The sequence below is a fragment of the Glandiceps talaboti genome, chromosome 5 (assembly GCF_964340395.1).
Source record: "Glandiceps talaboti chromosome 5, keGlaTala1.1, whole genome shotgun sequence".
NCBI classification, from domain to species: domain Eukaryota; kingdom Metazoa; phylum Hemichordata; class Enteropneusta; family Spengelidae; genus Glandiceps; species Glandiceps talaboti.
Genome location: NC_135553.1, coordinates 3,901,286 through 3,916,907, shown reverse-complemented (window position 1 = coordinate 3,916,907; position 15,622 = coordinate 3,901,286). Strand labels below are relative to the sequence as shown.

Genomic DNA, 15,622 nt, shown 5'->3' with positions numbered 1-15,622 from the left:
AGGTCTATTGTATTGTCTTGTCTTGTCAAAAAAGATACATACACATATGCCGCACAAACAAACAAACACACTTAATACATGACACACACACACACACACACACATAATACATGACACACACACACACACACACACACACACACACACACACACACATAATACATGACACACACACACCAACAAACACATACATACCTGGTAATACATATGCCACACAAACAAACACACATAATAGATATGACACACAGAGTAAGAGTATTATAGTTTGATCAATGCTTTTATTTTTATGTTGGAATCTTTGGTAATACATGATCTTTGGCTAATGTCAATTCTTAGACATAATTGAAGGCCTAGCAGTGTCTTAGAGCTTTACAGCTAACTGTAGGGTAAGCATTCTGTTGTATTCTGTCCTGGAAAAGTCACATTGTAAGATTTCAAAAAACTACTGTAAATGACTGTCTACGGTGAAACATACAAACAAACACAGTAAGTTTTATTTTTGGGATGAGTACATGTAGGATTGGTTGTGTGCATTCAAAACAGATATTTTCATCAATATGGCACAAGATCCTATCGATGTCATCAAGGAGAAGTCTCTATTTGTTTCATACACTGTATTTCATATGTACTGGGCTTGACATATGCTCTCTCCTTTATACTTATGTATATCAAGTATTTGCCTCCATTTCTACTCAGAATTGGGTGGATAAGATATTGTAAACCTGGAAATTTTCACTGAAGACTTATTTTCGCTAATTTTGCTGGAAAAACAAAAACACGAAAATCAGTAGTGACTATTTTAAAATGCCTTCTTTTACACAGTTTAGTAATTACAGGGTAGTAAACATTAGACTTTGAGAAGTAGTAGACGACAAAATTTTCTAGAGGTGAAAATATCTAGGTTTACAGTATCCATAAATGTATGATATATAAAGGAATGCATAGAACAAGTACACTAGGCAAGAAATACAACATTATGTACTGGGCCTCAATCCTGGAGTTCTTCAGTTCAAAGATTCTGTAGGGTTTTCTATAAAAAAAACTACTATTCGGCAAAACAATAAGTATTTCTTGTACAACTTTGGGGAATACATACACTTTATAGTGATACATACTGTAATAAATGACACAAGGGTCAAGGGTCAAGGGTCAGAGAAATATATTAGTCAATATCCATATGTAAACTGTAATGTACCCGTGGCTGGCAGCCTCAGATTTTTCATTGCATGAAAATACATTGTTGAAACAAATTTCTTTGTTTATCTTGAAGATTAGCAATCCCAATGTGAATGCATAAAATGGGATATAATGTGTGTATTCTTGGGACACTGAGTGTATTCTTAGGATATTGTGTATTCTTGGGATACTGAGTGTATTCTTGGGATATTGTGTGTATTCTTGGGAGACTGAGTGTATTCTTAGGATATTGTGTGTATTCTAGGGATACTGAGTGTATTCTTAGGATATTGTGTATTCTTGGGATACTGAGTGTATTCTTGGGATATTGTGTGTATTCTTGGGAGACTGAGTGTATTCTTAGGATATTGCGTATTCTTAGGAGACTGAGTGTATTCTTGGGATATTGTGTGTATTCTAGGAATTCTGAGTGTATTCTTGGGATATTGTGTGTATTCTAGGGATACTGAGTGTATTCATGGGATATTGTGTGTATTCATGGAAGTCATAAACTGTTTACATTCTACTGGGGGTAATTCATAAATTCATCATTATGGTAGTATTACACTGCTTTATGATTCCACAATCAAAGACTGATATTGATGATACAAACTAACAGGGGATGGACACATAGACAGTTGAATAACTAACTTTATGATAATTGATGATTCACTGTACTTGAATATTTGGAAGGTCATACATTTTTGAATGAGTAGTCACATTCATGACACTAGAGGGCGCTGACCATAAGCCATTTTGAACAAGTTCATACCCTTGACCAACTTAATTTTTCAATGTCAGATTTTATTTCTTTGTTTTGTAACTAAAGGTATAAACATAAATATGTGTGTTACTATGGATGAGTTTGGAAAAAGTTATTTCAGACTTTCTATAGTTTTGTTTGTGGATTAAATCATTCAGAAGGTATGAAAGCACAGGGAAAGAAAAGTTAATGCACATTATTTGTGGTTAGCATAACTTTAACATTTTACGATGATTCAGAATAAAAATAAATCTCCACATGCATGTGCATAACATTAATTACCCCAAAACATAACATTAAAAAAAATGTACCTCTTTATAGGTCTGGAGTGGTTATTGTACTGAATAGTAACAGTATCTAATTTCTGAATTTGCTGTTTTAGTCAAGTGACCGAAAGTGGTGTTTCACATAATTCAGGGTTTGTAATTTGGGTTATTTCATGTTTATCATTCTATTGGCATCTAAAAGTGGCATCTCAAGGAACTGTCATAGCGCCCTCTGGAGTCTTGCATAGGACTAGTAGTCAGAAATACAAACAGAATGCTTTCACCAGTGTTTCAAAGCTTACAATGTTGAAAACTCAAAACTTGTTAAAAACTGCTAAGATTGTATGTCCAATAAATTTGACCATTAAAACATAAAAGTACACATAATCTCTCATATAATATATAAATTGACATGCAAGGGGTATTCACATTTGGACTCCCTAGGTGCAAAAATAAATCTTTTAATTTTCTTCTCTCAAATGCAGTTCTATACAACAAACCTCCAATGTTGTCTAGGCTATGTATTCTGACAACACAAACACACAAAAAGAAATAATTATACAAGAAATTGTCGGTCGTTTTCAGCTTCTCTCTATACAGTGTAAACACATCTCCTTTACATCTTTTATAAATAGGTCATCTCTTATAGACAATAGGGGGTCAGGGGTTATAGGTCAAGCAGGTAAAAAGCAGTATGTACAAGTCAAAGGTTAACAATTCACAGCACTCGAGGTCAGACAGCTGATAGTGATATATATATATATATATTGAAAAGTGTAAAGTTGATCCCAAAGTGTGATGTAAATGTTGAAGCTAATACTGAGCTAGAGAATTCAAAAGAATCTGAAGTATGCATCAAAGAATGAGACGACACTAAAAAGCTTTCGCATTTTTAAAAATGATAAATTTCCCTTGATTCACCAGATTGAAGTGCTTAACTTTTAGAAATATTCATTGCATCAGTGCAGTAAGGTCGTATCTGCCTATACAATTGCATGGCAGATACGACCTTACTGCATTGACATGACGTATTATATAGAAACTTGTCTCTTAGTTACATTTGCATGGCATATTTATGTATAATGACTCATATATAATTTGTTCATATAGATATAGTGCCAGTTGAAGGACTACAGTTGTTTGTTGCTTGAACCATTCACAGTATCCTTTTATTCTCAATGCAGCAAGACTGGGTAAAAATGCAAATTGGAGGTATATCAGCTAATGATTGAAGTGTAGTTATCTGACTGTTTTCAGCTCTTGATTGAAAAGTAAATGGCGCTGTTTCAAATGATGATTGAACTGTAGATGGCGCTGTTTCAAACGATGATTGAACTGTAGATGGTGCTGTTTCAAATGATGATTGAACTGTAGACAACACTGTGGCACACAAGTGGATTTTCATCTTCTTTAAAAGTCACACTTTCAGCAATGAATCAGGTTCATAAAATATATGATCAAAAAATTGTCAGTACGTGGTCACAAAATATAAACAAGTGTGGTTCCAATGAGACAACCAGCCCTAGATTAAACTAACTGATCTTAACTATCTTATTGCTATTTTAAACAAATCATAAAGTTGTGCACTCTCTCTATGGTCTAGATCTAGAAGAAAATTTTGGAAATTGGCCGAAAAAAGAACTACTAACCCTGCATAAACACTGTTGCCATGACAAAACATTTTTAAAAGAAGTCCAAAACAATCATATTGAAATGTTTAGTGAGTGAACAGTAATATTACACCATTTTTCAACTACTGCTGGATGTATCATTAGAACCAAGTCATTTCATTCTGTGTGAATTTACCAGGATATTATGGGATAGAGATTTTGAAGTCTCTGAAATCTGACACTGAGGGCGCTATATATTGTCAATTCTTTGATACATAATGTTTCCTTCAGTTTAGCAGATATGATTTGTAATAAATTTTACAGTTTAAACATTTACAATACTTTCCTTTGTTGAATGGTGGGTCAGTTAGGGTTGAGATGTTTACACATCCCCAAATATAACTTTCTGTATACTATTACTACTGCTTTTTTACAACTCTTGAGTCTTCGCAAAAAATCTGTCTAAAACATTACAACTGTAAATGTAGATACGTGAATGATCATTGCTTTGTACTTAGTAAAATTCAAACATTCAGAAATATATTGTGTACAGAGGAAGGAGCGAAAGAAAGGAGTATTCTTTGTTGGCAAGAATTCTTTCGCAAAATTTCACCATGATTTTTCAATACAATTAGAAATACAGATTTTATTTTCTTACAACCTCTTTTTAAAAGACAAAAAAATGACTATGTACAGCTGAGGTATAGACACGAGAGTCTGTAATGCTATATCTCGTGTCAATAAAATGGACTATGTACAGAGTTTACATATACAATGGGCAGTGAGTGTACATGGTAAAAAGTTCAACATGGTGTACTTTGGTTAAAACATGGCAGCTGCACAGCTTTTTTCTTCAGTCTTTTGACTCTTATTTGTTATTCACTCTATGACGTAATGTTGTCGTTTACACTGTCGTGCTTTGTCCAACTTGCAATAGAGTAACAGCAGGGTCCTTAAGTTTCACTAAAAGTTTGCCTTTTGTCCATGGGTTTTGTAGTTGCAAAGGACTGTATTCGTCCCTTAACATACGTTCCTTTCCAGCAATGTCAGCCACAAGACAGAAATTGTCAAACTGATCATCATTATACACTGGTCCTTCATATCCCTTGATCTTGACGGCATTATTCAACTGCTGGACTACTAAATTCACAATCTCTCTTGCACTAGTCCTCGTTGTGACATGAAGCTGTCAACAAGAAAACATGAATCACAATTTTTAACACCAATATTTAATTTATCATTTTTCAGCTGCACACAAAAACTTGACAAATTTTGGACTCTGAAGTGTATGTTTTACAGACTTTGCGAATGGATAATTATGTCAGTTTTTTTGGAAACAATGTTCCAGTTTGAACATCAAACTGTTATAACTGGCTATCTTTTTTTAACACAATTCTATTTTTGTTCTTTTCAGAGAAAGAATCTGTCTGACCAACAAAACTGTAAAGCAGTTGGAGAAATTATAATGTCTGTTCACACATATTGTTTTCAGGACGTGTGTTCTGATGTGGCAATGGGAAATCAAAAGTAACACTTCCATCATTCAACTATGGTTGTTCATTACATGCTCATTGATTGGTTCAAGTAATGATTTACCCTATTCTTGTTTTCCATCACTACTTTTTCAACAACACTAGGGGGCACTGTTGCCTGGGAGGAAATTAAAAAAATAAGAAGAAAAGTAAACATAACACTAGAGGGCGATGTTACTTGGCAGACAAATTTTATCATCACAAGCTAAGAATACTGTCACTGGCTCTTCTTGTGATGAAAACATAGTTTTCTCATTTTTATTTTGTGCTTCTTACCTTGAGACTTGTTCCCGGTGCCAACCCTGTATTATATGCTGGATATACCCTCAGTATTCCACTTTTACTGTTTTGTTGTATCGTTGGTGGTGAAGTACCACCATTGATTCTATCTATACTGTGAGTTGGTGAACTGGCGTTACTACTTGATGCACTTGTACCCGTTGTTGTGTCATCTTGACTACCGTCCAGCCTATCACAATGGTGTCTCCGTGGTGATCCCATACCAGCTATACTGTCTGACGTACTGCTAGTATCACTTCCTGTACTGTAAATACTACTTGTTTCACTGCTAACGAGACTCTGGCGTCGTAACTTGTAATTAGCTGTACAGAGAAAAACAAACACCACATAAATATTACTGTATGGTACTTTGATGTCGTAACTTGTAATTAGATGTACAGAGAAAAACAAACACCACATAAATATTACTGTATGGTAGTTTGATGTCGTAACTTGTAATTAGCTGTACAGACAAAACCAAGAACCAAGTACTTGTTACAGCATCATACTTTGATTCATACAGTTTTTCTGTCAATGAAAACTTCTTTAAAACAATCAAATCTTTGTAAAATATAGACTGACACCTCATTAAACCATAGTTGTCCTTCTCCTGGATATATTGAGTAATTAAAAATATTTGTTTCAAATTGAATGGTATACAGTTGCATTTTTAAATTTGAGGACGACCCTGAAATAACTTTTTTAATGACAGAATTAAATTTTGTGGCCAGCTTCCTTAACCACACAATATGTCATATTGTGCATCACTATTACTAAAATATTTAACCAACTGTCAGAAATGACAGGGTCTGAGGCTTTTAATCTGTCTGTCATGAAGGATGGTAAACTCTTAAGAAAGTCATTACCAAAAGTAGAAAAGTTACAACATAATAATCTTAGTCAAATTAGCCATGGTGCTGTATGGTTGCCAAAATAATTCATTTCAGACACTTGATTTTGTAGTTGACTGTGTTAAATGCTGCTTTTTTACACAGAAAGCTATGGAGCCTGGAAAGAAGGAATAAAATTGCCATCTTTTATCTGTACAGTACTTCAATTTTATGGTGAAATAAGCACACAACTATCAGAAGCGAGTCAGTTTACCTCTTGTTGGCTTTTTGTCTAGATCAGGAGAGTCCACTGGTGATGGCGGGGGTGCATAGAGTTGGGAAAGAGGAGCACCACCTTTGATTTGTTTGTCTCTTGCATATTGTAGTGTATCCATTATCCATCTCATACCTTTCCACGTTGAATCTAACGTCTGTAGGTATAAAAGTGAAAGTGACATTTAGAAGATAATGAATATATGAATTATGTATTCTCCTTTTGCAATATCTTTTTAAAAGTACAATATTCCTGTCTGAGACAAAAATCAATAAATTATTACTTTCACAAAATTAATATAGTAAATAATGTACTGACTGTTATCGATATATCAAAATTATACTTCTCCATATTTCCTTGTAAATCTACTGTGTACAGATATTATGAAAGGCATGAATGCATAAAAGTCTTACCTAAATTTATCGTACATATTGAATATCGACCGTTTGTAACTGTATACCACATTTCCTCCTTATCAGGATATTTTCAAATTGTACTGAACACAGATAAAGCACAAAACACTTAAAATGTTGCTTAGAAACTAAGACAGATACAGTGTGATGGAACTAACCTGTTGAAACTCTGATATTTGTTGTATTCTTGATTTAGCTTCAGCCAATTCGTCATCAGAAAATGCTCCTCTGAGTGTGTGTTGTGCAATCAATGTGTCCATCTCTAATATAGAGGAGAGTCTGGCATACCGACGGATAAATTCGGGTTGGTATGTCGTCATATGCACTGTTGTCAAAAAAACATATATACTAAGCTTGTAATTTTGAAAAACTTTTCCTTAATGAAAAACCATGGAAATGAGAAATTCTGAAACAAACTTTCTCTACTGTTGAAAGGTGTTTTCAATACATGAATAGATGTCTTTCTGATTAACAGAACTATAGTCCCATGTTGAAGAACAAGTTGTGACACTCAATCTAATCATTCCAGTTAAGACTAACATGCCATGCCACACTCGCACACCCCCCTCCCCCCACAACCACATACACATGCAGACAGTTTGTACACCTTATTTTCATGTTCAGAGCTATTCTAGATTTGCAAGTTGTGCACAGACTCCAGTCGAATTGTTTCAAGAGTTTTATGCTTATACAAACATACAGACCGTATGTACACCTTGTTTTCATGTACAGCTATTTTTAGCGTTACACAATCTTGATCTGTTAATGCGATTTAAATCTAACACTAGTAACAGCTTCTACTCTTCTTTCTTTCACTTAAAGCAATAATGGATCTCCTTTGGGTATTTATACAACACTGAAAAGATGAAATCAGTCAGAATTGTACTAAATGCCTGCGTTGGGCAGGACAGTCGCACCAAGAATGATCTATTAATGTGTTTTTGAAACAGTCAATGATTGTCTCTAAGGAACTCATAAGATTCCAAGTCAGAACTAAAATTTACCCAAGTCAAGAGGTCAGCATTTAATTTAGCAGAATCAGGAGAAATTAACCTGGAGCATATCAGAGTGATGTCTCTGGGGGTGTCTCCAGGAGGAGGAGAACCATTAATGTTTCCAAAAAAGTCACAAGAACATAAGCAGAAATAATGTTGGCTTTTAGTGATCTTCAACTTTTCTGTATTAATACTACACAAAAGACAGCTAGAAATAAATATGTGAAAAAATCTGCACTGAGGTCTGCTTTAAAAGGAATGAAAAAGATCTTGCTTAACATCACGTCATAATGCCTGTAGACCAGGAGGTTAAAATTAAGATTTGTTTATGTTTAGAAACAAATGAACTCTCTACCCTTTTACCCAATGCATAAAGTTTTACATTTCCACATTTTACCAATTTGTAATCCTATCTGTATCACTGGGATCACAAATTTTAACTTTTTAACAGTTTTCAGGGAAAACACTAGCATGACATGTATTCATTACTTACCCATCTCAAAAACTGGTACAGGAAGCAGTATGTGTTCTTTGTCTGACGTTACATCATCAGTCTGGCCAGGAACACTACAAACATCTACTGCTGGTGGTACCACCAGAATGAATGACACCTATAATGAAATCAACACATTACACTTTAAATCATCTAGTTGGCCAGGACCATTACATATTTCTTTATAATGTAGTGTAAATGAAAGACATTGACAAATACAACGTAAATGGACAAAAAAATTGAAAAATTTGTTCGGCACAATACACGTTTGGAATTGTTGCATGGTTGTTCAAGTTATTGGCAATAAATGTAAACATGTACAACTATTAGGCACCACCTGTAGTCATGAAAACTTATCACAATTGTCACATACATGTGATAAATTTTTAACATGACAGGCAATTAACAATTTGATAATGATAGGCGATATTTTAATAAAGATAGGAGACACTTTGATAATGATAGGCAACACTAGATGGCTAACAGACAACAATCAAGTGTTGTCGCCACCTAACGTTATCAAAAAGTAAGGCTATCAATGAGAAGACTTATATTATTAAGCCATGAGAGCTGACATCAGGTGGGTACTCAGCAACGTAGGAAATTAAATTTGAATTGGAGTAAAAACTATACAAAGCAGGGAAGGTATAAACCTATCCCTGCTGTTGTTTGCAGTGCCGAGAGACAGAATTAAAATGACCCCTATCTCTGTAACAAACTATTTCACACAATCAATGCACTTGTTTCTCATTAAGATTTTATCAACTTCTCAAATAGAATATTCCACTCATTTGCTATCATCCATGTAACATGGCTAAATTCCATTTTCTAGTCACACTACAGTTGGACACCTTTGTGATCCCAATATCTTGTTTCTAATGATTCATCTACTCTACTTGGAAATTTGGAGTAATGTAGTATATGTTGAGAGGCTAAATTGTTTCTATGACGTGCACTAGAAATCTGAACGTTACTGAACATTTCTCAAACAATAACAGTCATGACAGATTGTATATGTTCCTTCAGTATAACTTGAAAAGAATTCATCAAATTTTCTCAACTTTTGACGCTTAGAAACTTGAATCATGTACAGTATCTATTTTAATAATGATGAGGAATAATGCTACACTGTTATACAGGCAAAGAGGTAAATTCTTGAGATTTTTGAGGGGTAAACTTTGAAAAAAAAGACTCCTCATCCACATATACAAATAATATAAATAAACAGTAAAATCGAGAATAACATATGTTGACATCAATTCTATAGATTTTGTTGAGGGCAAACACACAATTCAAACAAACTGCAAACATTAAAACATAAAAGTAATAAAATATAAAGATTGACCTCTGACCTCATCATTCATGTCAATTACTTCCAGGTCACATATTCTGTGGTTCAACGCCAGGTCATCTGACACCCCAAGTTTTGCCATTAATCTCTTAGTGGATGTCGTCAGCTCTTCTTGTAGTTTTAGTTGTGCACTAGTGGGTGCACTCTTCTCCTGCACGTAAAATAGAGAATTAGGATAAGATGTTGTCTAGTAATCACAAACACAATTCACAGCTTTTAGGATTTACCATTTATCATGTGCCATTCCATTGCCTATATATAATTTGGTGGAAATTTGTCCACACAAAGTAAGTACTCCTTTTCCAATTACAAACCAAACTATAAAACCTCTTGAGAAAAACCTTAAGACATGGTGACATCACTTTAAGTCCTTTCTATTTTACTCTAATCTCTGTATTTAAATGAAGATTTCCGGTTTTGATTAAATTTAAATACACAATCTTCCCTTTTTTGTTGAAATTCTGTCATATATCAAACCTACTTTTACAGGTATATACTAAAAGCCCGATATTGGCATGCAATTGGGTTTTTAGTATACCTCTAAAAGGTTTGTCTATACTTTATACAAATATCTAATTATATATGTAAATTCATAATGATATATACAACTCACTATAATTTATGCAAACTCACTATAATTTATGCAAAGTAGTATAACTCACTGCAATACATCTAAATTTGCAAATGTTGTAAAAAAGGCTGAAAATTACCTACGCAAACATTACTCTTACTGAGGCTTTAGGTAAAATAAAATAATATTCACTAAATTTCTTAGATATAACCGTTTTACCTCATTTGTATCTAGTTGTTGTAACCACTCCCATTCTTCTTTGGATACATTCGGGTTTTCCCGTATTTTCATATGTGGCAGTACGTTAGGTGTTTTTTCTTGAACCATAACCCTGATAAGGTCGACAGAACTCCTCAGTTTTAGATAGCCTACATAAAGGCCCCTACTAAGGGGAATTGTGCTCACTTGATGGTACAAGATTTTTTCCTGAAAAGTCAAGTAAAAAGAAAGGGACGAGTGTTAGGAAACACAAGGCAAATAAGACAAGATATTGGCTCATACAATATCACAGATGTAAAAGATACTGAACAATGTTGGCACTGAGAAAATGTTAAGAAGTTTATGCTCTTTCCAACATTAAATACACAGCCTTGTTCCCCATTCACTTAAATCACAAAAAATCAAGAATTATTGTAAACTGCATTTTGAAGAAAATATTCATACAATCTAACACAATTTGCTTGACAAATGATTTTTAAGTATGTTACATTATGTATATATTGTATTCAAGAAGTGACATGGTGACAGCCTGCTATGTTTCTGTACTGGAGGTATTAAAGTGTAGATGAGGAAAGTGGAGTATGCAAGAACAAAATCTCCTGCAAAATCATTAGTGAAGTCTGTTTACAAAATGATTCCTATTTCACTGATGAAAAAGTTAGTCTTGACTAAGTGCCATTACATGTAGTTACAATTTTACAGCCTTAGTTGGCTTGTAACATTACCAATGTACCTGTGTGTACATTACATCTACTATTTTAAGATTATTACTCATAAATATATCAAAAGGAAACTGCATATATATGAAATAAACAGACAAAAGTTATCAGTGAAAACTAAGCTAAAATGTTTGTATCTAAAACCGTTTTGCTGCGACTTCAATTTCAACTTCATAGCACCTGCAAAGAAAAATTCTAATTTCTCTGAATTACTTCTTGTGTACGTTATTTGAATGCCCTTTCTGTGTAGTAGTAAATTTTAACTATCTCATAAAAACAAGTAGAATATTTGTAACGTAAACGTAATACAACATATATGCCAATATTGCGTCAATGCTTTACATGTAATTTTACAACCTATTGCTACAGTACACTTTATGACCATACGCAGATAATGTAATAACCAGGTACAAAACACTCTCCACTTCTCCACTACTTAGCTAGCCATTCCACTCGGATACTTGTCAGGTACTTTTTTGGAATAACAACAAATTTAGTTTATCTTTTGCAAAATTTATATGGAAAATACACAAAAAGATAATCTATTTGGTAGGTTGTTACTCTTTTGAAAAATATAAACAAAAGTATAGCTTGCCTTGTGTGACATTGTGTATGGAATAATACTGTAAACTTAAAGATATTTTTACGACTAAATTGTGTCCTTTTATTGTCTTTAACTTACTTCTCAAAGACTACTTTTTATGACTAACTGACCCTAATGTACTGTTTTTATGTAAAGAAAGACATCTTAGTCATTACTTAATGACAAGTTTTCTTTTCTAGCAAAATAAACTAAGTGTGAAATTTCTTGACTCACAACACACAACATGTAATCCTAACTAGATCTTAGACTTTAGTAATTTTCACAGAATCATATTCATTTGGCTTGGCACAATTTATGTTTTTATTGTGTTTTTTTTTGCTCATATTTTCTATCTTCTAGTATTCCTTTTTTGTACATTTGTTATGAAAATTAATCTCTTTTGAACTATAATGTAGTCCATGAAGCAAGGTTATTATTCTTTGCTACTACTAGCACTGAGAACATGTGAACGTTTTTAAAAACACAGTGAAAATGATTCTGAATCAAAGACAACACTTTCCATGGTGAATTCTTGAAACCAAATCTGAATTGAGAGCAAAAACAAGATTTACTTACAGGGATTGATGTCATAAGTAAATCTGGAGCTGATGGTTCTTCCGTGTCTGGTGTTCCTGTCCACTTCCTTTGTATTCTGGCTAGTGGTGTCCATTTTAAGGAAATAGGAACTTTAGGATCCTGAAAAAGAAAGTGAAATTGATGTTAAAGACTAGTCTCCATGAATATGATAAAATAATGTGTGAAGGTTTATTTGAAATTGATATATATGTAAATACCGAGTCAAGAATTAACACACAAAATATACACACTTTCTGTATTGTCAATCTGGACTGTCACACTCTGAAGATATATATATATATATATATATATATATATATATATATATAGTACCGGTATACTATTGTGATAACACACACATATACACAAATAAATAAACACAGACACAGACACAGACACATATACACACACCGGTATACATAAACAGATAGATAGATAGGGAAGTCATACCTTGATATAATTCACTGTTGTAATGACCAGACTACCATTCATATCTTTTGTAGGTTGATAATATAACTGACCCAAATCTTGAATTCCCAATGCAGTCTGTAACTGAGCTGCTGCCTGTAGTAATTTACTGCGAAATGCCACTGTTGATGATGACATACTGCGGTCCATTTCAGACCTCAAAACGTCAACGTCTTCCCATGTCGCTCCAATCTGTAAAGAGTGTATTTTTTATATCATCACTATTTCACACTTATCAATACATAGATTTGCTTTGTTATCATTTACATGTGGTTTTACACTGTAACAGCAACCATTTACTTTCACCGAATAACCTATTGATTTGTCAGATACCATAAATTAACTCATAAATTTCTGTCCAAGAGAAAATAAAACAGGCAATACTGTTTACTAGCTTTGTCTTGCGTCACAATCTTGCAAGTAAATCAAGTGTGAAATTCCTCAAAATGGAACAAACATCTGTATTTTTATGTGTTAGATCCGTAAATGGGATATCTACAATTTCTCTATTTCAAGTCTTCCTGGCTAAGTTTTCTTTTTTGCAATATTTTTTATTCATCTTATTGGACAAATTGAGCAGCTCATTTCTTATCACCCAGATTGACTAGTTAGAATATATATTAAAAGTGCTTGGAGCATACATCTACTATTCATTGGAGTTCTAAGGTACATGTTGTTTTATGATGGAGATCATGCACAACATTAAAAGCAAATGACTTCTACGATTGGAAAGAATCGATTATTTCCCCGTGTCAGAGTCATCAAATAACGCCTCTACAATCTAAGCACTTGTCCCAGTTTTCCAATTGTTCCAGTGTGTAATCCATGATATTTTAAAACATGACGACACTAATGTGACATTGTCTAATTTGACCATTTCCTGTCCAGACGTGCAAGTACTTTATAAAGCCCTTCATTTCTATAACATGGATGTTATTCCTCCCCATCAATTGTATTTTAGTGATTTCAATCGACAGGTTGTTGGTTTGTGAAAAATGCTGCCTTAAACACCAGAAATAATGAAAAGTTTGAACTTTCTATTAGAAAATATTGATTACTGTAGTGTATGCTGACTATCAGATCATACAAAATTAGAGGTTGCAAGAAGGGAGATTTGAAAGTCTTTAAAGCCTGATAGTGGATGCCATTTATTCTGTATGTCAAATAGTTATAGTATTTGGAGATGTGACTGTAAGTCAAAGTCCTGCTTTCAACAATATCGATAGAAATAATAAAAGCTCACACTTTCCATTTGAAAATAACTCAGGCACTTAGGAGAAAAGGTCATTAATATTGGCACATCTGGTACCATTCAAGCAATATTGATTTTAAATGTGAGAATTACGTAACAGGATGATTTGAATTAAGATGTTATCAATGTATTTAACTCTGTCTAGACAAGCTGTATGTTATCAAGGTGACATTTATATTGATTAGTCAAATTAAAACACTTGAAAGATTTGTATAATTGATCTCTTGAGCATTTGATACGATGATGAAACCCTGTATCTACAAGTCTGTATATGCATGAGATAGTTCAATAAAAACTAGGACAATTGTATGTCGTTCAAGGTACGTACTATTTGAACTGATGTTTCACATAAACTTAAACAATTTTGAATACTAGCTTTTTCTTTGATGAATTTAATGTACTATAGCCAATTCTTATTACTCTAACTTTTATACAATCTAGAAAAATAAATCAAGTTCAAAATTAATCAAAATCAAATGAAATATCGCGAAATCATATCAAATCAAATGCACTTGATGTGACAGAAGTTTCATTTGAGCATTGAAGTAAGACATTGCCTAATTTCCCTATACTGAACTCTGCTATTCAGAGGCCTTTGTAATACAGGCAAATTGTGCTCTCTTTAATCTAAAGTACTGAGAAATGCCACCAACTATCTAGAATGTGAAATAGAGTACAAGGATTTTGATGACTTTACCCTGGAGGCAGTTGGTCTTAATGAACTCTAAAAGCTCTAGGGGTTGTGAGAAGAGAGATTTCAAAGTCTTTAATGCCACCACTGACTGTGAATGTCCTTTATTCTGAATATCAACTAGCTGAAGTAGAAGGAGCTGTGACTGTTACATAGTCTAAGTAAGCTATTTACAACCCTTGTTTTCCCACCAAAATTGAAGTGAAATTCTTCTTTCAAAATGTTAATGATTCCTCTCAATTGGCATGCTTACTTTCAGCTTATATGAAATAGAGGTTGTTGAGAAAAGCTTTATTTAAAGCCACCAGTGACTGTGAATACCCTTTATTTTGCAAATAGATGAAGTGTGTGGAGCTGTGACGGTTACAACATCTGAGTAACATATTTATTACAATGTTTTCCTGCAGCACAATTTTTCTTTGCCAAATTTTGATGATTCTTTGGTTCTTTTCAACTGCAATGTTCTTTGGGATCATAAAAAGACCATGTCTTATTTTTTTAATTCATAAACTTTTAAATTATTCCAAAATATAATTGACCTTTTTTTACTGATGAATTACT

The 15,622-nt window shown here is 33.4% G+C and overlaps 1 protein-coding gene across 2 annotated transcripts in view; it reads right to left on the bottom strand.

The window, feature by feature from the left end:
* Positions 1 to 279: 279 nt before the first annotated feature.
* LOC144435616 (ankyrin repeat and fibronectin type-III domain-containing protein 1-like) overlaps positions 280 to 15,622 on the bottom strand; it is a 158,873-nt gene continuing 143,530 nt past the window's right edge. For both annotated transcript variants that reach the window (XM_078124208.1, XM_078124209.1), the window contains 9 exons: positions 13,101 to 13,310; positions 12,651 to 12,770; positions 10,773 to 10,979; positions 9,984 to 10,133; positions 8,632 to 8,749; positions 7,302 to 7,468; positions 6,731 to 6,887; positions 5,624 to 5,949; positions 280 to 5,001 (listed from right to left, as the gene is read on the bottom strand). In XM_078124208.1, coding sequence (XP_077980334.1) covers positions 4,720 to 5,001; positions 5,624 to 5,949; positions 6,731 to 6,887; positions 7,302 to 7,468; positions 8,632 to 8,749; positions 9,984 to 10,133; positions 10,773 to 10,979; positions 12,651 to 12,770; positions 13,101 to 13,310 — 1,737 coding nt within the window. In that variant the 3' untranslated portion in view covers positions 280 to 4,719. The remainder of the gene's footprint in view (positions 5,002 to 5,623; positions 5,950 to 6,730; positions 6,888 to 7,301; positions 7,469 to 8,631; positions 8,750 to 9,983; positions 10,134 to 10,772; positions 10,980 to 12,650; positions 12,771 to 13,100; positions 13,311 to 15,622) is intronic.